Source organism: Rissa tridactyla, chromosome Z, assembly GCF_028500815.1.
Source record: "Rissa tridactyla isolate bRisTri1 chromosome Z, bRisTri1.patW.cur.20221130, whole genome shotgun sequence".
NCBI classification, from domain to species: domain Eukaryota; kingdom Metazoa; phylum Chordata; class Aves; order Charadriiformes; family Laridae; genus Rissa; species Rissa tridactyla.
The window spans coordinates 58,790,191-58,812,759 of record NC_071497.1 but is presented as its reverse complement, the minus strand read 5'-3'; the positions used below and the strand labels follow the sequence as shown (position 1 = coordinate 58,812,759).

The 22,569-nt window shown below is 41.1% G+C and overlaps 1 protein-coding gene across 2 annotated transcripts in view; it reads right to left on the bottom strand.

The window, feature by feature from the left end:
- Positions 1-408: 408 nt before the first annotated feature.
- The window catches only part of MAP1B (microtubule associated protein 1B), a 140,888-nt gene continuing 118,727 nt past the window's right edge, over positions 409-22,569 (bottom strand). For both annotated transcript variants that reach the window (XM_054186707.1, XM_054186706.1), the window contains exons 3-7: positions 20,405-20,487; positions 16,361-16,501; positions 5,415-11,970; positions 3,023-3,261; positions 409-2,292 (exon numbers count right to left, since the gene is read on the bottom strand). In XM_054186707.1, coding sequence (XP_054042682.1) covers positions 2,137-2,292; positions 3,023-3,261; positions 5,415-11,970; positions 16,361-16,492 — 7,083 coding nt within the window. In that variant the 5' untranslated portion in view covers positions 16,493-16,501; positions 20,405-20,487 and the 3' untranslated portion in view covers positions 409-2,136. The remainder of the gene's footprint in view (positions 2,293-3,022; positions 3,262-5,414; positions 11,971-16,360; positions 16,502-20,404; positions 20,488-22,569) is intronic.

Here is a 22,569-nt window from a genome sequence, read left to right as displayed (position 1 = left end):
AAAAAAACCCTCATAAAAATTAGGTGTGCAAACATATTCCTATTAAACAAAAATATCCTAACAATGTAAAATTGGAATAAATTTTGAAGTAAAGAAAATAAAATGAGATCACAGTTCACTACATTGTGGAACTTAATACCAGCCATAATGGTGAATCACACAGATCAGCATCTGGAGGCCATTCTGGAGGCCTTTACACCTTCTTTAAATTCAGATTTGCAAACCTCTACAATGTAACAAGATTTTTTTAAATCTGGGTAAAACTTCTGAGACTAAAATATCCGAACTGTCTTAAATCACAGAACAGTGCTGCAGCTCCTCTGCAAGCAGTCTAGAAAAGGAAAGGAAGGGGGAGAGGAAGGAGGAAAGGAATTAGGAAAGGAAAGGAAAAGCAAAAGAAGAGGCAAGGAAAGTGAAAGGAAAGGAAGAAGCAAGAGGAAGAGTAAAAGACAAGGAAATGAGAGGAGAGGGGAGGAGAGGAGGGGAGGAGAGGAGACTTATTTTAGCTTATTGCTTATTATTTTTTCAAGATCTTGTGGGGGTTGAGAATGTAGGTTACACCCTTGTAAGTATTACGCAATCTCCTTTTCAAATTCCATTTTCTATTATCATCAATAGACTAATTTTACCACCAGGGTGCCCTTCCACTCCCCCACCCCCCAAAAGGTACTGGCAGTTGATTATTTTCAATAAATTTTACTTCAATATTCATTCTCACCAGAACCTCAAGCAACATTATTCATCTATCTTACAAAACTACTAAAAAAATTGCCTTCACCAGAAAAATTCTTCTTTGCATTTTCCTGTAAACGGAAATGTTTGTTAAAAGTTCATCTATTAAAAGTTCACGCAGCACTAAAAAAAAAGGTTTCTGTACATTTGTTCCCATATTCACCCTTAAATTAAACAAATAAAATAAGGTAAGACAAAGGAAGGTTGAATACTGTACAGGCTCACAGGTAACCTTTTTCATCATTCTGAATGTTTCACCAAGTTTTGTAACTCTGATACTGGACATCACTTCAATCTTGCTTCCACAGTACAAAAGAAGCTTTCCAAAAAATGCTCACCTTGTCTTGTTGAGCTGTCCAGGTGCATCAGTGAAGCGTTCACATAACTAACATACATAATTCATAGCACCAAGCCGTTTGACCAGTCAGATAGGTTTCTAGTACCACACGTGCACGCTCACACTTCTTTACTGGTGTAATTATGATCCTACACAGATGTTTTATAAATTTGCTGTCTCAACATTAAAAAATAAGTGCATCAAGTTTCTTTGTACATTCAAGTCACTTCCTAAGGCAAATTGTCTACTGTATATACTCCCGACCGCTTTGGTATTTTGCTTCAGTTAATCGACAGTGGACATGGGTGTTTAAGCATGTCGACTGGTCATTTCTGGCTGGAGTGAGTGGACTTTCACTGGGAGCATGCCTTAGACCCACAATTCTGCATGTTGAAAGAAAGGTCTCAGACTTCTGGATGGGGTGCAGAATATGTGCATATTTGGCCTATGATTGTTATGGTATGTCAGTATGCAGAGTACAAATTAAAGTGGAAAACTGCTGATGAGCATTTAGGTTGTACATCCCTTCCTAGCCACATTCTGTTTCTTTTTATTTTCCAGCCAACTTAATTTTGTAAAAGAAAAAAAGGATCCCCCTTGCAATAGGCTCAGATTGATACAAATTTAAAGCTTTATTTTCAAGTGAGAGCATAAGCAGAATTCCGTAAGTAATACATCAGTTGCCATGAGACTAATGCAGATCTAATTACTTATTTCTTTCTCCTCCTACTCCTCTCTCTCTTTCTCTCTCTTTTTGTTTCTTTAGAGGGCAAATGCAGAAGTCAGTTGGGGTTGCTAGTACATGGTTTCCAAACGTTCAGTGGAGATGAAACTGTATCTGTATTTTCACAGTAATTTGAACCCTACTATGGGAATACTATTATTTCCCTTAGCAATCAGCAAAGACTGAAAAATATTAGTGACTTGCATCACCATGACACAGTATAGCATTTGGCAGGTATGTAGTTCAGCAGTTGAAATAGATGAGTTGAATTTTTAGAAAAGGTGTTTTCAAACTGAAGAATTTCTGGAAACAAAGTTTAATCTTGTGGTGCACGGTCTCATTCTTACAGTTCAATCTTGCATGCAGGAAAAGATTCATCTTGCATAACAACAGTGCTGCTGCTTGCCAAAACCATGATGTTGAGGTCCTGCTGTTTCTCATGGGTCTCTTGGTACCATTCTCTCATCACTTCTGAGTCATGAGTTGGGATTAAAGTCACCTGCAACACAAAACAGGAGAAGTCCTGAGGAACGGACAACAGAAACAGGTGATAAGAAAAACATCTCTGTAAGAAGCCCCATCCAATCCGTATGTTTCCCTTTTGGAAGGAGTGGGGTTTTATGCAATAAATACTTGAATAAATAAATGGGTGGATAAAAGGAAATAAGTAAATATGTAGGTAAAGTAAAATTACTGCAAAGAAGTAGTTTATCAAAATAAAACCTTGGTTTTGTAAGGTGTTGAGATGCAGCTTTCCAGAGAAGTAGCAGTCTGTAGGCTGCACTGATAGCTCTTCAGATTTTGGCCAAAATTTTTGTTTACTTATTTATCGTGATGGAAGGTACATGAAGTTTCCAAGTGTACGTGATTACATATAAACCATGAAACATTCACCTTTCTTTCCTACTTACAAACCACAATGTTTCTAAACTCAGACCATATATGTTATAGCAACAAGACAGAACAGCGAAATGGCCCTGTAAACCAGCTCTCAACTGTTTTATTCACCAGAAACAGGTCAGAAGGGCCAGAAATGGGGGAGCGGCTGCGTGCGATGCAGCTCTGTGCCTCACTCGGGTGTCCTCTCACATCGTCAGTGAAGCGAAGTGCACAGACTGGGGACCCCATTCCCTAGCAGCCGCCATCCACTCCAGAGGCACTCCGGCTTCCCATAGTTGCTTCCCAGAGAAGACTAAACTTCCAGGTAGAGATACTAGTGAGGACCCTACCTGCATGTTACTCTCCCACTGTGCCTTGCCCTCAAGCAGGGAGTCCAGAACAGCCCTGCTTGGCTCATCAGCCGCAGAATCGTTCCCGCTCACGACATAGTAGGATGATCGCACCCTCTTGAAAAACTCAACATCAACGTTCTTGCTGTTGCTGTGGTTGGGAATGTACACCAGATCCAAATACACCGGAGGTCCGGGAGGCACTGCTGTAGCTTTTACGGCCTTAGTATTCCCAGGTCCTTTGGAAATCAAACAACAAAAGAATATATCACAGGTGGGTTAAAAACATGCATTTATTAATTACTGTTATAACAGCTGAGGTGAGATGCGTCCAATTATGGCATTACCCTCCTACGTCTACTGTTACGTTCCAGTTTTGTTGTATCCCAATTATGATTGTAATGGGAGGAAAAACTTGAATAACTGTAACTACATAATACAATAAAACCTCACTACCACATAACCAAAAGTTCACTGAACCCTTCCCAGTAATATACTACTGTTATGCAACAATTAGTATGCAGGGCTGTGATTACTGAATTACCACTCAACAGACGGTGGTGTTATTTTTCAGGTTGAGAAGTACAACTTTTTGAAAGTCTCAGATGTGCACAACTATAAAACCTAGGCTCACGTAAGGTGCCATGCAGATTTGAGGCACTCCTGAGATTTGGGGTATCTGCACACAGCAAGACATGGTAGCTGTTGGTATGCTCAGGCTGCCTTACAGGTGCATCAGGAAGATATTACACGTGAGCAGAAAGAGGGTCAAAGAGGAACTTGGGAGGAAAGAGAAACCTGTAAAGCAATTACTTCAGGGAATGGAGAACAAGTGTTTGTTTGCCTGCTGGATCGTTATTTGTACGCGCAAATTAGCTACTTCTCACAAAAAGTAGCAGGGGGCATGTTTTTGCTGCTGTAAGTAGTATAGTACTTTTTCTAAGAAGAGCTTCAGCGGAAAGGAAGTTCAAAGTTTAAAAATACTATCCAAAAATAGCAGCCTTTGCTACGCACTGGATTATGGTGTGAACTGAAAATCAGGATTCAATTAACAATTTTATCCAGATGATCACCATTTATGTTCTACTAGCCTGCCCATGTTGGTACAGAGGATGAAGTTTCGTGAACGATTATCTGAGCAATACACTCTATCCGGGGTCGCAACTGTAAGGCCAGCAAAGTCCATTACAGTTGTCTAGCATGTTCATCATAAGGCAATATGCCAAATAAGCATCATGATATGATAAGATTTACTGAATTAGAGAGTTTTTACTACTGGTTATGTTATGAAATCTTTTATCATAAAAAATCTGTGATATACCTTTCTGAACTGTGGATACCAACACTGGATAAAATATTAGATGTTACATTTTACGCTTACATACCATTATCAAATAGAGCCTTGTCTTCTGCTCTAGTGTATACCTGAGAAGTATGCTTTAAGGAAAAAGAATCTCATATAGAGCTAAAGTGCTGGAGAAATGTAAAGCACAAGGACCTATACTGCTGCTTTGAAATGCATCTACTAACAGAGACAAGCAAACGATGGTGTAAATAAGGAACAGCGGACCACCTAAAATGGGGAAGCTAAAGACGGTTGAATGCTGGTTTGTTTGTACTGAATCCCAGACCTGCTTCTTGTAAAAAAGCTTTCAACAGAATATCAGTCCTGACAACAGCAAAATCAAAGTATCCCCCATACGCTCTCTAACACGATTTGCCGGAAACAACAGATTAGCAAAATGCCTCCTTCAGTAATCTAATTCATATTTTATTACTACTTAGAATACACCACAGTCATTCAAAATGACATTAACTTTCTGTATGCTTAGTCATCACTGACGGCATAAGACTTTAACCGGATTATGTGATGTACCTGCTCAGTTCACTGAAAGAGCTCTGACTACTGTAATAATTTTTTAAAATACCCCTTTTAAAATGAATCCAGCAAAGTAATAAGAGCATCCAATGGCTGATAGTACCTTTGTCTCCCACAATATTAAATTGCAGTAATTTATGTTAAGAGAATTGTGCTTACTTGTTTCTTAGAATGAATAAAGCGGTTCACTTTGCTGCTGATTTCATTCACCTACAAAAGTGGTACTTTTAATTCTATTAGCTGCTTAACAGCTTAGACAGCTAGTATTAAGTTCTTTATATTTTATGTACTCTCTGAGCAAATTGACACATCAAGTTTCTCAGATTACAAAAGTTAATTTAGTGAATTTCATGCATTTAAATGTGGTCTCTTACACACTGGATTTATACTTAAAACCTGGACTTTCTTTGGGGATTTGCTACAAACCACATCCTCAGCTGATACAAAGGCAAACTAACTTCACTACAAGAACTAAGAAAATCTTAACACTAGGGAAGTGCTACTTATCTTTACCTGTGGTTGCATTCTTTGCTGACTTGGATGTTGTATTTGCTGCATTCTTGGTGTCCTTATCTTTCTCTTCCACTCGAGATTTTGATTGTGGAGAAGATATATTTTTCATTAACTTCTCCACAGACTCCTTCTTTTTTAGAGAAGCTGTTTTAGAAATTTTGTCTAAAGATTCTTTTATTGCTGGCTTTGGTGAAGCCACTTGTTTTGATTTACCATCACTTTTTTTAACAGGAGAAGACGACTTGGTCTTAGTACCCTGCTTTTTTGTCTTTGTCTTTTCTTTGAGGTCTTTCTTCAAAGGTTTACCCAAATTCTGATCAACAGGAAGAGCCTCTGGATCAACCATGGAAACATCAGGGTGCCTAGGGGAAGGGCTCTGATCCTGCAGTGGGACAGGCAGTGGGTCAATGTGTTTGTACGTAATTGTCTTGTCCGTCGGAATGGTTTCTGATTCATCTTCCGAGTCAATGTTAGCATCTGCAGTGATGGAAGGACATTCCTCCGTCTCGGGGGGAACATCTGAATCAGTCTGAGATGGGGCAGACTCGCTTACGGACGTAGGAGGGGTTTCATCGCACTGCCGCCCTTGCTGCTTTCCCCCAGAGGGTGGCTGGGCTCCCCCAGATTGAGTTAATAGCTTCTCTTGATCTTGAGACTGTTCTTCACTTGCAAACCACTCAAGGGGGTTTGGGTTGATAAATGAGGGTGAAAGTTCAGTTTTGGGATGTTTATATTCACAAGAGGACACAAGGCATAAGTCAACATCTTGACGGGATTCTGCTAACGATTTCCCTGGAGTAAAATATGCACTTGCTTCATAGGAATAGCTAGTGGCTTCAGGTGATCTGGAGGCTCTCCCAGTTGTCTCAAAGGAGTAGTCTGTGGCTTCAGGTGAACTGGAAGCTTTCCCAGTTGCCTCACAGGAGTAAACCATGGCCTCTGGTGACCTGGTGGTTCTCCCAGTTGTCTCATAGGAGTAATCCGTAGTATCAGGTGATCTTGTAGCTTTCGCAATTCTGTCATAGGAATAATCCGAGGCCTCAGGTGATTTGGTGGTTTTCCCAATTATCTCATAGGAGTAATCTGTGGCCTCAGGTGATTTGGTGGTTTTCCCTGTTGTCTCATAGGAATAATCTGTGGTCCCAGGGGACCTGGTGGCTTTCCCAGTTGTCTCATAGGAATAATCCATGGCCTCTGGTGACCTGGTGGTTTTGCCTGTCATCTCATAAGAATAATCTGTGGCCTCAGATGACCTCATATTTTTTGCAATTATCTCATAGGAATACTCTGTGGCCTCAGGTGACCTAGTAGTTTTCCCAGTTGTCTCATAGGAATAATCCGTAGTCTGAGGTGATCTAGTAGATTTTCCAACTGCCTCATAGGAGTAGCTAATATCCTCTGGTGACCTAGTTGTTTTCTCTGTGGCCTCATAAGAATAACTAAGTTCTTCTGGTGACCTGCTGCTTTTCTCTGAATCTTCTTTTTCTGGACTGAGTAAAGGTTCTGGACTGTGCTTTGTTAGGGGTTCCTGGTAACCAAATGCTTTGACAGAGGACATTTGCAGTGACAATGAAGGAGTGTGACTAGCTGGCACTGCTTCTGTGATTGCAGAAGGTGAATCTGGAAAACTAGGAGAGTACAAAGGAGAAGATTCCCTTGGAGTTAATGGAGATAGGTCAGACTTCGGTGACAGCTTTTCTCCTAGGCTCTGCACCTTTTCTGAGGTAAAAGAAGAATGTAGTGACATATCTCTGGGTGGAACAGCACCTGAAAAAGTTTCCTCTGGCAGTGGTGAAGTTACCTGGGAAGGTGTATGAGCTGATGAAGTTGATGATGATGCTTCAATTTGAGAAACTGAAATAATTTCTGAAGTATCTTTCTCCTGAGAGTACGACGACTGCTCCACAGGGGAAATCTTCCGTGCAAAAGTAGGCTCCTGTATATCTGAAGGGCTATAATCTACTTCTGTTGGTCCATTTTCAGATATATGGTGTATACTAGTGCCTACAGTAGGATATTCTGGAGACTGCCTACTAAAGTCCATTGCTAAAGACTGCTCAGGGGACTCTTGACCAAATTCTACTGACATAGTTGACTGCTCAGGAGATCTATGATCATGCACCAACATTCTTGATTTTGCAGTTTTAGGTGAGAAATCTGGTGGAGAAATTGACATGGGCCTTGGGCACTCTTCCTTAGATGGAGACATTTCGGTTTCCTGAAAAGTTGTTGGTGTTTGTACTACTGACACTGAAAGGGAATCATCAACTTCGGTAGAGTGGGGAGATCCAACCTCAGCATGCAAAGAAGGAGATACATCATCAGTAGTTGGTTCTGGAAATGAACTAGTAGCGACAGATGCTGTAGATACAGAAGCTACTCCTTCTATATGGGAATAGGTGTCTTCTGCTATAACTTCATCAACAGGTGTTGCAGACTTGTCAGAAACAGTGCCTTCAGAAATAGACATTTTTGTATCTTCTTTTAAAGAACCAAATTGACTGATATCTATTTGAGTAGGTGAGAGATCACTTGCTAACTTCCTCTCATCCAAGATCAGTGAAGACTGGGAGCTGCTGGGTTCTGTATCTTCCATTTTCCTTTCTAGGCTGAATCCTTCCTTAATTACCATAAACTCCATGCTTTTATCATCTTGTTTTTCTTGGAAAAGGCCCACAGAGCTAGCTTCAGAAGCTGGGCTCATCTGAACAGGTGATTTTTCTTTTTCAGATTTCCCCCCAGGAGGACTCCTGTAATCTCTGGTGGGAGACTTTAAATCAGCACTCAAAAACGCATCATAAGCGGCCTCTGAACCTATCAGTGGTGGACTCCGTAAAGGTGAGAGAACCTTTTCAATAGGAGATTCTGAATCTGGCACAGGCTCATCCATAGGGCTTATTCTGGGTTTTGCAGATTCATCTTTGACTTCACTGAATTCAAAGCTAACAGGAGCTTCTGTTGACTTCTCACTAGTTTCAGAGGGAAGCTGACTGGACTTTTCATCAGTGGGAGACTGATAATAAGGTGTATGGCCAGCACTACCAGCAGCAGACTGTGAGGGAGATGCTACTTCTAACGTTTTATCTTCAGGGCTTGCACAGTGCTCTTCAGCAACTTCCTGACGCACATCAGGCAATGTAGCAATGGGGACAGGCTCAGATGAGACCTTGATCTCATTCGGAGTGAGTGAAAAGTTCACACTACGTTCACTCAGTGGTGTTTTGGCAACAGGTGATGGAGGGGACAAACTGTCAGCTGGACTCTTGGCTGGGCTACGTTTTCCACCAACATCTTCTTGATGGGGTTCTTTGATTTCTAATTTAGTGGTGCCTTGGATTTCACTTTCTTTTTGCCGGTATACATCTTGGAATGCAGATTTGCAGAATTTGTCTTCCTCTAATGAAGAAGGTGGTGAGATGGTGGAAGCTGAGGCATTATAGTCTTTACCTTCTGTGGCCTCTGTTTTGGATCCTTCAGATAATCCATTAAAAGCATCTGGAAGTGGAGAAAGTTTAGGTCTGCCAAACTCTTGAGAGTACGGTGATGTCTCATACTTGGTAATGTTCACATACTCCTGAGAGGGTGACTCACTTTCCTCGTTGTTAGTTTCATCACTCATGACATCCCGAGGTGTCGACATTTCATCCATCGGGGTTGGTTCACTGGATATTTCGATGGTAGACTGTGTGTAACCCGAAGTAGCAGTGAATTCCTCAGGTTGGTCTTCTCTGTTTTCTTCATCAGAAACAGTGGCTTCACTTTCTGAACCACCAGGTAATGTCTCATCATGGATAGAAGAGGCTGGTTCAACTGCTGGAGACTGAGGTGCTGAGCGTTTTGTTGGTGTAATTATGAGTAGGCCATATTTGTCTTCAACTTCACCAGCTTCTGCAGCTTTGTCTACCACAGCCATGACATAATCTTCTTCAGCTTCTATCTTTTCAGTTTCCTCTTCATCTCTGATGTCCTCTGCTTTGTCTTCCTCCTCTTCAGTCTCTTCAGTTTCTGCCTTTTCTATTGCTTCTTCCCTGTCTTCCTCAGCCCGTTCATCTGATGCCTCATAATCTGCCTTTTCAATATATTTTTCATCTTTAATGTTAGTATCTGCTTCAGCCATTATTTCTTCTGAGCTCTCTTCAATTTTTCTTCCTTCCTCTATATATGTTTTTGTGGTGTCCAGGGGTGTCTTTGCTTCTTCATCTTCACCTCTTTCTTCAGCTTCTTCTGTCTCTGCCTTTTCCTCATAATCTCCTGCTTCAGATGATTCTTCCAAGCCAGTTCCCTCATCTTCAAACTTTTCATTGTCATCAACCCTGTGCTTTTCCACAGGTTCCAATTCTTCAGGTGTTTGTTCACATTCACCCTCAGCCTCTGTGGTAGTTATACCTTCATCAGAGGACTCGGCAGGTCCTTCATTATCTAATTTTTCTTTTTGTACTTCAAAGGCCTCTTTTTGTACGGTGCCAGTGAATTTCAGTTCATCTTCTATAAGTGCAACTTGAGGTTTTGTTTCTTTTATCGTTTCAACTTCTTCAGCTTTCAATTCCTCAAAATCCTTTGTTAAATCCTCTGGTGAAGACATAAGGGATCTCTCCGCTTCAAGTTCCTTTCCACTGGCTGTAATTTCTGCAGCTGCTACTGCTGCAACAGTTGTGGCAGCAACTCCAACTGCTGCAAGGGCAGCTTGGGCTTCACTGACTTTGATCTCCTTCTTCACAGTCTTAATTTTTCCTTTTTCCTTTGGCTTTCCAGCAGGTACTGCTTCTTTTTTAGCAGGTTCCTCCTTCTTTTGTGATTTAGGCTTTGCTGCTGGCTTTTTGGCATCAGACGAAGGAGTAGCTGTCTTCTTTGTTTCTTTAGGAACCTTTTTTATGTCCTTTTTGGCTTCTTTTTCTTCCTTCTTAATTTCCTTCTTCTCTTCTTGTTTAGCTTCTTTTTTAGCTTCCTTTGGTGAAGCTTCTTTCTTCACTTCCTTCTTTGTTTCCTTCTTCTCTTCCTTTTTCACCTCTTTTTTAACTTCTTTCTTGATCTCTTCTTTTTTGGGTTTTTCCTCTTTTTTGATGGGTGTTTTCTCCTCTTTTTTAGAAACCTCTTTCTTTGGTTTTTCTTTTTCCTCTTTCTTTTCTTCAGGTTTTGCTTTGACTTCCTTTTTCACTGACTTCTCCTTTGATGCCTTTAGTTTTATATCTGTACCTTGTTTTTCAGGAGTTTCACATTTTACTATTTGCTCTTCTTTACTTGTTATGTCTTTTTCTGCCACTATAGGTTTGGTCTCTACTTTTACTGGTTTCTCTTTTTTAACTGGAACTTTTTCTTTGCTTTCCAGCTTCTGAGGCTTTTCCAATGCTGGACTAGGCTTTGTGGGCTCTGGTGTTTCTTCTTTAGATTCTTTTCTGACAGGTTTGCTTGGTGGTGTCTTTGCAGCAGGCTTGAGACTCTCCTTGCTGTCTGTTCGTTGTTTCAACTTTGCTTGTTTCACAGCCGGACTAGCAACATTGCCAGTTAGGTCTTTTTGTGTAACCACTGGTTGTTTAAGGAAGTCTAAGTGTTTGAGTTTTTCTAGTCCTTCTAGAATGTTGTATTGAGTGCTGTTTCCAGGAAACAGAACTCGGATTATTTTTTCTGCAGGATTAGCTGGATGCCACACAATCAGGGATGAGACAGAGGTGAAGTAGGATAATGGAATGTCTAGTTCTTGGCCATTTGGTAGCAGGAATTCAGCTTTATCTTTGTTAGTACCACTCCACTGCTGCATAAAATATTGCATCTCTTTGCTATTTTTGACAGGATTAAGCACATACATCTCAAGCTTGCCAACTCCCATTTTCTGAAATAAAATGATGGGGTCAATGGTATTTCCCACATTTCTGAAAAGAGGTTCTGGTTTCATAGACAGTTTATTTAAATACTGGAGAGTAAAACAAGCTTCTTCTACACTCCTTTTCACCCTAAAGCTAGGATCCAGGTTCTTCAGGTTCTCAGGTACATTAAGGAATACAACTCCCAAATCAGGTGAGATCAGATTTTTCATCCAGTCACTGTTAGTAGTAGACCCTTGGGACTGTTCCTCTTCTAGTTCAGCTATTTTTCGCTGAAGCATGCTATTGATTCCTGGCAGGTTGTCATCTCCAATGTGAGTGAGCAGAATGGAATCTACCCTGTCCAAGTGCCGGATAAGTTTCCAAAAGCAAGATTTTCTTTCAGATCCTCCGTTGATAAGCATGTTGAATCCATTCACTGCAAACAATGCGGAGTCCCCTCTTCCCCCTGGGAAAATGTAACAGCAGGGTTTGGAGAGTTTCAAGAAGCCTCCTGAAGCTGGAGGTTCCAAAATGTCAAAAGGTGATGGCACTTCTACTGATTCTGACAGATACTCTGTGAATTCAGACAGTCCTTCCATTTCAGGCAGTATGGAAGCTGAATTGAGTTTAATGTTAATGAAGTCTTGAAGGTTGTGTCTGTCAAGGTTGGAATTTTTCCAGTCTCCTTCCTCAGGGCAGAAAAGAGTTAGACTGGCTTTGTTGGCAGGGTGTGTGGTGCTCAGTAATTCACCAATCTAGGGTTGTAAAACAAAAACACAAGAAGATGAATGTAAATTAATTTTTTAATGACAATTAATGTCAGAACATGATATTTCCTGATAAGATAGATAAAACCCTTTTCATTCACTTCTGCACTGGTGAGTACCCATCCTAGAAGCTAAAGGAACCTGGAAACACGATTAGTTTACTACTGCATTTTTTTTAAATACAAAGAAGGATTCCTTTTTTGACCTTATTCCTGGTCCCTATTGCCCAAAGGATGACAGTACCGCAAGATTCCCCCTTCCCACCTCCACCTTTTACAGGAGGATGGTACAAGCTTTTTTATTGAGAGGGTATGAGAACTACAAGGCTAACGCCACCGGAGCCACCACTGTATCTACCATTGGCTCATGAGTGTCCCTGCTGCCCCAGTCCATCCAGAAGAGACAGCCAAATATCTAAGGGACAAAGCACATCCTCTTCACAGGCAGAGAGTAACTGCAACCAAGAGGAGGTCAGCATCTTCCCAAGGGCAGCCACCTTCCTCACCCCTTCTGTCATGTCATATTCCACCATACCATCGTTACTGCAGTTCTTTCTGCAGGCTGGCTCCCAAAAAGCCAGCACCACTTCCAGATTAGCCTGACTGACTGCAGGAGAGTTTTTCAGAACACAAAGAAATGAGTTATTGCTTCAGAAATGCAAACAGATAGAAGTTTCATATTTCTGAGACTGTGAGGTACAGGGCTCAAGAAAAAGCCAGAAAAGAAGTGTTGGGGTTAAAAATGCTCTTGTCATTATTTTGATTTTAAACTCATGAACCACAAAAGTTGAAATTTAGAATAACTCCATTAATTTTGACAGTATTTGATAACATGCTAGTACCAAAACCATCTGCTAAAATAAAGGCACGGAAAAAAAGTTGTTCTGTGCCACAATATGAAAAACTTGTTCTGTTCCAGCCTGAACTAAAAAAACAATATTTGATGGTCCCAGATTAGTAGACAAACAAACATTAAAGAGTATGACATATTTTATACCTGCCCCCAGTTCCACAGATACTTTCATTTGAGCTTTTTTTTTTGTTTTTACTGGTAATTAGATTAAACATAACCCATTTCTGTTCTACTTGCTCTTAACAAAGAGACCACCAAATTATGTAAACTTATTCTTTAAAGAAGTAATTCAGACATAAAATGTCAGTGCAAAATACGCCAACACAGCAACAGGCAAAATACAACAGTCTTCTTTGCAGAGATTCAATTCAATTGTCAGTTTGAGCTATAAGAACAGTTTTCATAAAGATGATATAGATTATGCTACAGCTGAATAATTTGAAAGTCCTGAACCACAAGCTGAATCAGCAGAAGAAATGAATATATAAAAAATTAATGATGTTTGACTGCAGTAGATCTCTGGGCCTCTGTGTGTGTATGTCTCACTTCCTTTGTGTTACATAATTTATTTTCAGCATTTACCAAAAATAAAACTCAACAAAGATGCAGTGGCTGTTATCCAAACAAAAATAATCTAACCAATACCTAAATAAAGCAGAAAATAAATATTTTCTATCTTCCTTTGTCGGTCTTACTTGGTATCTAAACCACGTGACATGAGCATAAATAAATCTCACCCATATGTCAGACATAGCTTTGTCTGAAAAGGACCAAATTAAAAACAAAGCCAAACAAAATAAAAGGAGGGAAGGCTGAAAAAGGATAAAAGATAAAGCAAATAGGAGAACCATTTCTGTTGCATATTGCAGAAATAAGAAAGACTACACAGACTACAGCTCCGAAATGGATTTAGGATCTCAAGGATACTCCTTATGCTGTGTCTCTGGTCAGGGTTGAAAACATATTATTAGGGAGAGACAAAAGTAGTAAAAGATCACTTCCTCTGCATGAATAAATCCAAGCCTGTAGCACACATAAGGAGATAATGAGTACAGACTGTTTCTCATGTAGGGCCAATTTTCTGGCTAGATAAAAAAATCAGACAGCAATACACTGGGCTAAAGAATATATACTGGGCCAAGTTTTGGGGTTAGTCCTCTCCAATTTATGTTATACCATATTTGGATTTCTGCTTCATACTCCTAAATTCTGACTTTCTATGCTACTAAAAGTTGGCATGCATAATGCAGGCAGCGTTAAGCCACTGGTATCGCAGGCCGTTGAAAAGCTGGAGAAAAATTATTCCAGACATAGATTATATCTGTTAGGAATAGCAAGTTCAGGAAAGCCCCAGAAAAGGCCTCAATGGATTTGCATTTCAAATGGTGACCCCAAGGATATCAGCAGTTCCACTGCTTACGCTATTTCATAACACAGAGCTGTAACTGCTCCTTCTCTTCTCTGGATCCAAAGTCACTCTGGGAGCAAACAAACGTATTTGTGAACCTGATCATCTTTTCAAGCACTGAGAGATATCTGTTGAGGAATCCTCAAGTTTTAAACATGTCACAGCTGGTGGAGGCAAACAGCAAGTTGGCTGCTCAGAGAAAACACAAGATTGTTTCCTACCCTGGACCACAAAGGCAAAAAGAGAGGTTTTCCTCTGCTAACTGTGCTTGCAGAGGCAGTGGGATGGGACATCTTCAGTCTTCTGGCACAGCAGAGGTTGAAAACACCACTTTTAGGCATTGCCTGCAGGGAGTTCCGCAGGCTACAGGTGGATTTCTGAGTTAGACTTCCCAAGAGTATCCCCCAAAGGGCATTTACTTATTTGTAAGCACACCCCATGACCAGTTCAGGTTTGGTGCAGTGAAGAAAAATGGGCAGAGGGCAGAAACACCGACTCTACACAGTACTCATCAAACCTTACATAGTTATAGAATCACAGAATCGTTTAGGCTGGAAAAGACTCTTGAGATCATTGAGTTCAACCTAAACCTAACACTGCCAAGGTACAAGGTCAGGACAGCACAGGAATTCTTTCTTCTGATCAACACTTAGAAAACCGCTAACCACTTATTTTCTAGGTACTTTTTCTAACCTTTTTTCCTAGTTCTTTTTTCTAACCTTTTTTACAATTTGTAGACCACCTAAAAATTTCCCGGTAATGGGATCCCTTAAAACACGTTGCATACACAGACTGCAGTATGGCAAATGTGATTTTTCTTTGCTTTTGTGAAATCTTGTAGAAGCAGTGAAAGCCCAAGGCTTCAGAAACAATAGGCTGGAAGCCAACACTTTCAAAGAGTCACGCTGGCTGTCTGGTGAGCTTGCTGCCAGCTGCGGGGATGAGCCAAGTGAGCCCTACTCATAGGCCACGGGAGTATGCTCTACAGGCCTACCACTGCGGCAATCCCTTGGCGGCTGTAACTCATGTCCAACCACCATCCCTCCGCTTTCCAGCCAACAATTTCACTTCCTAACACTAACAGTAGGATTTGCCCCTAGTTTTGCCTGTAGTCAGAAAGTAATTATGTGTCACTAATTAGCCCAAGATGCAAGGAGCTCAGGTTTGCAATTTCATAGAAAAGTAACTCTGCGAACTGTCGGTGAGTTTTAGGCATCACGCATGTTTCAGAGAGCAGGAACACAGCTCTCTGCCCAACCCTACAACCACACACTGAACAAAGAGGCTTCGAGAATGAGATCAAATGAATACAATAAGGTCATGCTGGAGCTCATGCAAACTTTGCTTTTTCAGCGCTGAACTGTCAAATCTCACTCCACTGACATGCTCCTAACTAATTTTGGAAACTAAGTTCCTAGGGATGCAGCCATATAGTTTACTTAAATATATACTTTACACAGCAGCCAAATTAAGTGTGACAGCCTGTTTACTATGGGTTCCTGCCCTATGGGAGCTTTCAGACACAGTACATTAAGCAAGACAGCAAAATAACAAGTCATGAAACAAATGGCATTAAATACTGGTATATTTCATACTTATCATTTTGGCACATAGAAATCACAAGATGTATAGATTTCACTGGCCAAATTTTAAAAATTACTATAAAGAAGCCAAGCAAGTAGGCAGTGCAAAAAACTACAGCTATTCCAACAGACAGCTTCTGCCTTATTTAATGTCACCTATTATTTAGCTACTACCAGGCAAGAACCTGGTGTCAAGATCAATTTGACTGCTTTCTATGTGCACCTTAGATAAACAACCTGTATGTTTTACACACAGCGGTATCTTCTTACATGGTCAAAAGGTTCCTTGATTTTCTGTTCCTGGAAGTTACAATTTAATTCTCCAAACTAAAATTTAATTCTTTTGTTAAGCAATTTATATCAAGTCGAAAGTAAATTAAATAAATGTTTTGAAAGAAAGCCTATAATGAAGAGTAAAGAGCATAAGCATCAGGCTGCTGATGCTAACTCCAACAACACAGAGGGCCATTTTTCGTCTTCTAGAAAGCTCTGCCAGCCCATAAACAAAGCATGGAAGACACTTTTCCAAACACACCTCTTGATCCGTGAAGATCTCAATGAAGTTCTGGAAGGAAAAGGATCCTGACTGAAGAATGAGTTCTCCTGTGTTTTCAAAGCACTGCCCAGTTAGTACAAGGAGCTTGTGTCTTGCAGCGTCTGTGATCATCAAGCGGACCTAGAGTGAAGGAGAGGAACACATCAGTAATGGGACCTACCATGTGTTTCAATATTCTGCTGAAAATGTGCAGTTTATCTCTCCTAATGTAAAACATATTTTGCACCAGCGTCTCCCAGGACTGTCGAAACATTATCAAGTTATAGTGTGGTTTACAAAAGACAATAAGAAAGGTGCAAAAGGGAAAAAAGGAGGGAAAAGAAGCAATTAGAGAGGAGGTCTGATGAACAAACCAAACTAATGACATGGAAAAAAGACCAAAGAGCAGAGCAGAATAAAATTTGAATGAAAAAATAATATTTTCAATGAACAAGTTTAATCATTGCATAACTCTTGGTGAATTTTAGTAGCACTGTATCAAGACAGTCTTAGCAAACTGTGTCCCAGGTGCTAATGAGGGACAACTGCGTGTGTCAGACTCAGTTTTTGGAAGGCTGTACAGCATTACTTCCCACTTAAGTTGTGAAAACGTCACTGAAAAGTAATGGCCACAAATCGCACATAAAAGTGTCATATTTAGATTGTCTTTCCATTATAACCTGGATCATCTAGAAAGTTAGGAGACGATTCTTCTTCACCTTAATCATAAACTTGAACTTCAAGTGCTCAGAGTCACACTCACCATTTAAATCTCATGATGTCACTAACTATGGACACTGTAAGTTCTTAACATGTACAAGCCCAAGATTTTCTTCAATGTATAGTAGTAAATTAAGTGGATGCCTGATAGCACAAATGAGCTTGCTACTGAGAAATAACCTTCTTCTGCATTTTGAAATAACTCTTAACTACTTTAAAGTAGAAGCTCATTCTACTTTACTTGACCCTGACTACAGCTACTAATAATTGCTGTTTCCCCCGCGGGGGAGATTTGCTTGCATGCTAAAAGAAATCCACATATTCAGTATACGTCTGTTGGTTAGATTCAACTGAAATTTAAGAACAAAACTAAATAAAATCTTTGTAAGGTTCTGTAAATTTTTCACTAACACTTCAGAAGTCTTGTCCAACACCAAAAAAAAATCAATTCAGCCTAAGGTAAGGTATGAATTTCAAATGCACTAATTCCTCTGTTCAAGGAGGAATTAAGTTAAACCAGAATAGTGATTTCAGAACAAGGCTATCCACATATTAAACTAAATGAGCGGAGTCCATCTGGAAAAATTCCACATGATATTGCATCCAAGCTCCATCTCCATGGAGATGACATAATCACCTCAGCTTTCCTAGCAAGCTATTCCTTCCATTTTTTATATTGATTTTTAAGCCATCAGTTGTTCTAAGTAACTCCTGCTCACACCAGGGAGGCTGAGCCAGGAAGGCTTGGCCTGAATCTCTGCTGAGCAACTTGTGTTTTCAGTGCAAGTAGAAAAGAAGCACTGATGAGTACGTATCTGAAAAAAGGTCCCAATTCTACCATATTTTCATTATTATTTTATTAAATAAGTGACCCTGGTGCTGAGCTGCAGAAAGTTCCTTTAACTAAATGCAAGGCTAATGCTGGTCTGTCACTAATTGCACTAAATAATTATAAATTCAGCAATATCTTTTCTGGATCGAGTGCACCTATTCCTATTTCAGACAAAAATATAGATAAGTGCAGCCGCTGTCTGATGTATGTCACTCAGAACTTGTCTGTTTTAGCTGTATTAGAACCATAAAAGAACTGGCAGCTTCTTCTGTGTTTTCTCTGGTGGCTGGCAGCAGTGCTGGGCAGTCTGCCAACTTATGTGTAAACTCACCCAGTTTTCCAACAGCAAAATTATTTCCCAACTTGTGAATCACTGATATGTGACTGTCATATAATTCCCCCTCAACCTATTTTATTAATTGATTATGAAATAGGTTCTGCAGAGCTATCACACTATGGCAAGGAGGAAGGTAAACACTTGCAGATTACAGAGCGTAATGTATGAATACCTGTGAAAGACCTTTGAGAGACACATAAATTCTGTGTCTGTGTATAATCAAGGCTTCCTGAAGGACTACCAGTCTCCGGATTTCAAGACCACTCCATTTCAGAAGAAATACTGCAAGGTGATAATTCTGTTCAGCTTTACCCTTGGCTGAAGTCCCGAATGGTTTGAATGAAGTGAAGAGCAAGAAGTAGCCTCAGTCAAAACAGCGGTAAAGACGGAGTGTGAACAGGGACAGGAGCATTGACAGATCAGCATTTTCCCAGACTTTTGGTACAGTTGAAGAGCATCAGAGCAACAGAGCAACTTCCTTCCTTAAGAAGGAAGTAATCATTGATGGGGGTTTCAGAAACTTTTTTTCTTTGGGAAACTACAGACTGTCTCCCTTTGGGTCTCTCTCTTCTGGGAGGTACTTTGGCATTTGACAGAACACGACAGGAGCTTGGGGAAGAGCCATGCTCAGACTACCACCAGTACAACTACTACCAGCCAGATTAGCAGATATTTCTTTTAATATCATTTTCCTTTGTTTTTCCTGAATGGATAGATTCAAATTCCGCTTCTAGTGAAGTCAGAGCTCCATGCCATATCACTGTCCCCCCAGACAGAATCTGGAAATCTCTTCATATATGAAACTAATTTTTCTATTTGCCATAATGAACAGAGCATCTCTATTCCAACCTCTGATTTAATTCTGCTGCCTCTTTTTATCGTCTTTTTCTGGCTTGCGTCCAGTCAGAGTCTTGCTTGGTCAGCCAAGGTAAACCTCAGCTTGTTAACTTCTGGCTGTGACCAGTCTGGCAAGATGAAAGCGAAGAAAAGATTGCCTCCCTCAGTCTAGTGAGAGGGAATTAACAGTAACCTAGCCAAACATTTTCCAGAGCCAAAGGAGTAAAGCCAGGGTTCAGAAGTCATTAATGGGCCTCAGACCGTGTTCTTCCATGTGGTCATCTATCACAGGTACGATGAGAAACGGTGACAGAAACGGCATTTCCCTACTTTCAGCAGTTCCTTTTGCTCTCCCTCCCCTCCACACACACACATTATAACATTTTTACTCTGAATGTCTGAGTCTATTAAGAGCTGCTACCCATTGTTTTAACCCATAGTTTTTTAGTGAAAGACCTGCCATTAACTAAGGTGACTTACTTATTTAAACTTTTACAACTTCAGAAATTTAATTTGTTTCAGAGTCCTTCCTCCTGTGTGCATTTAATATGACTTAAGGTGGTAATAAAATACATTTTTCACTAGGTACCAAAAGTAGAGTCACTTCATTTCCCAGCAGAAATGATACTCTCAATGCTTCCCAGCACAGGCTAGCAATGCAATTATCCCTATTTTTCCAACCTTCAGTCTCAGTAGCTAAATTCGTCAATTTTATCTTTGAGCTACATGCTCAGTTCTTTGACTCTAGCGAGTTCATGAGGAATTGGTAGTCCTCTTCTGGCCAACTGTCCAGAGCCCATTGATCATGTCACATGCTTTTTGAAGGAATTCTTCTCAAAGACCTAAATTTGTCTCAGGGCACCTTCAGACACTTTTTTTTAAAATGTATAAAATAGACATCCAGAGCTACCAAACAATGGAGGAGCAGAAGAAAAGCAGATGCAGTTTCACCACAGCTGCCTCCACTTCACCAAGAAGGGAATTTGGCGCATTATGAGAAAAGAAGTGCTGAGATCAGAGATGTGTTTCTGTCATATGCCTCTGATGTTTTGTCAGGAGTCTGGGAAACCAGGGAGAAAATCAAGGGATGGCTGATATTTTTCATGATATTTGCTCCTAACCTGTCCTTTCATCCACAGTTCGGATCTGCTCTTAGTGTGCTAAGATGCTGAAAGACAGTATTGGGGTTTGTTAGTCACTAAGCTGGAAAGCAGTAACTGATATTCAAGATTCATCTCAACTATGCTGCTTCACTTCTCCCATCCTGTCCACTTAATGGAGCTTTTGTGACACCTCCAGTGAAGTATTTTTGGCTTACCTCAGTACTAACTGCTTCATCTGAGGGATTGATCAGGACTACTGTTTCTAAGATGTCACTTCTGTGGTGAAGAATCTTCTGACCTGCAAGCACAGAGCGAAAAAAAAAAAACAGAGAAGAAATTAAATTCAAACAGCATGCTTTAAACCACCACTTTCCATGAGCTTGTTGCGCGTCCCACTGTGCGACAGCTCTCTGGTCACCCAGAGCAGCACACACCAGCCACAGCAACTGCCATGCTGCCCATCTCTTCAGAAACATGTGGTCCTGTGGGCAAGAAACACCGCTCCAGAAAATTCAAGGTAAAGAAAACAAACTGGCAACAGCGCCAGGTCCTGTCCCTTCCCCCTGGCTGGAGGAGCCCCTGCAGCTCACCCTGGTCTCACAGAGTTGGGGCGCAACAGGGACTGGAGCTGAGAATCTGGCCCTGTATTTTCGTGAACGTATCTACATCACAGACACAGCTGAGATTACACAGTCCCCATAGGACTGTCACAGGCCTGTAACATGCCCAGGTGGTTTTAAATGAGCTTTTCCAGGAACTATTAGTGGCTTAGCCACAGCAGCAGAAAAGTCAGCATGGTCTGAGAACTTCTCCAGCAAGAAGCAGTGAATACTTGGACTGTATGCTGCCACTGCCCACCACGGCTAACGAGCACAATTTGTGAGACAAGCAAAGGAGCACAGGGGTGTCCCTGCTGCCCGCCACCACCAGCACTGTCCCACGTGGGACTGGTGTGCTCCCTGTCACCCACCATGGGAGCACCCTCGAGCCAGGCAGTGCCGCACGCAGACCCCAGGTCCCCGGCCGTACCAGATGAACCAGGTGACAGCTGGGACCCACCCTACCATAACTCCCCTTCCAGCCTTTCTGCTAATAGTGATTAACATTGGGACACTGGGAGAAATTCCCTACGGGGATGGTCGGACACTTGCCGCGCTGCCCTGCTTCATCTTCCTCCTGCTTACAAAAACCGTAGCAAGCAATGTTAGGCAACAAGAGCGAACGGGCGTACAAATAACAGCTAGCTCCTGAATGAGTAACGTCTGGGCAAGTTTGGAGCAGCCTCGCAGCCTGCTGGCTTTCATAGTTAGTAGTTAGTCTGTCTCTGTATTTAATAGTGATATTCATCTGACTGGGAGTGGATGCCAGAAAAACACAACAGGACTCTTGACATTTCTATTATTTTTTTTTCTTATGTTAATTGGCAAGTTCTTATCAGGGTCTCTTTCTGTGAGAACTGCAGTGAGATTAATTAGCAGCTGTATTGTCATTCAGAAATCCAGACTGGTAATTAGTCAAAAAAACCCAGAAGAGCTGTCTCTTCCGAGCAAACGGCTCGGCGCAATATTAACCAATTAAAATAATTAATTGTGCTTAAAAGGAAGTACGAGCAACAGAGAACAAGTCACCTATTTGCCAACTGAGAAAAAACTCCCCTGTAAAGTGGCATAAAATAATGAGGCGGAGAATGGCCCCACTGAAAGGAGCTCTGCATTCCTGAGAGCCCCCGGCGGCGTGGGGCGGCCTGCGAGGGCGAGCAGCCAGCCTTTCCCACACCCCCAGCTCCGGGCAGGCTGGGTTCCCCCCCCCAGCAAGCCAGTGGTGCCCTCTTCTTCCTCCTCCTCCTCCTCGCCCACCAAGCTCGCAATGTGCTGTGCCTTCTGCTGCTGTGCTGGAGAAGCTCTGCATTTCTAAGCATAAGTTTACAATCACGTGATAGAAAGCGAAGGAGAAGGAAAAAAAATAAAATGTTCTCAAGTAAAACTGTGAGATGCAGTTGCCTTTTACTGTCTTGTGCGTGACAGTGCCTAGAGACTTGTGGATAATAATCTAATTCGTCTGAAGAAACCTAGTTTCCTTAACATATATTCTTTTTGCTACACTTCCTTGAAAGAAGGAGACTGACTGTGTATTACAAAAGGGGAGGAGGTCTCCCTCTGCAGCATCCAGTTCTGGCATTACCCTTTGTAATTCAATTCATTTTTATAGCTCTCTTCCTTCCCTAACAGGAATGCATAGACAAGGCTATATTCATCCAGATCGCTCTGTTACCACAGAATGTGCTCTGTGATCTGGTACTTTATTCAGACTGCAGATTTCCCTCAAATAAAGAGATTAGGCAGATTTTATTGAATATAGTCTTTACTGTTTGTAAGGAAAC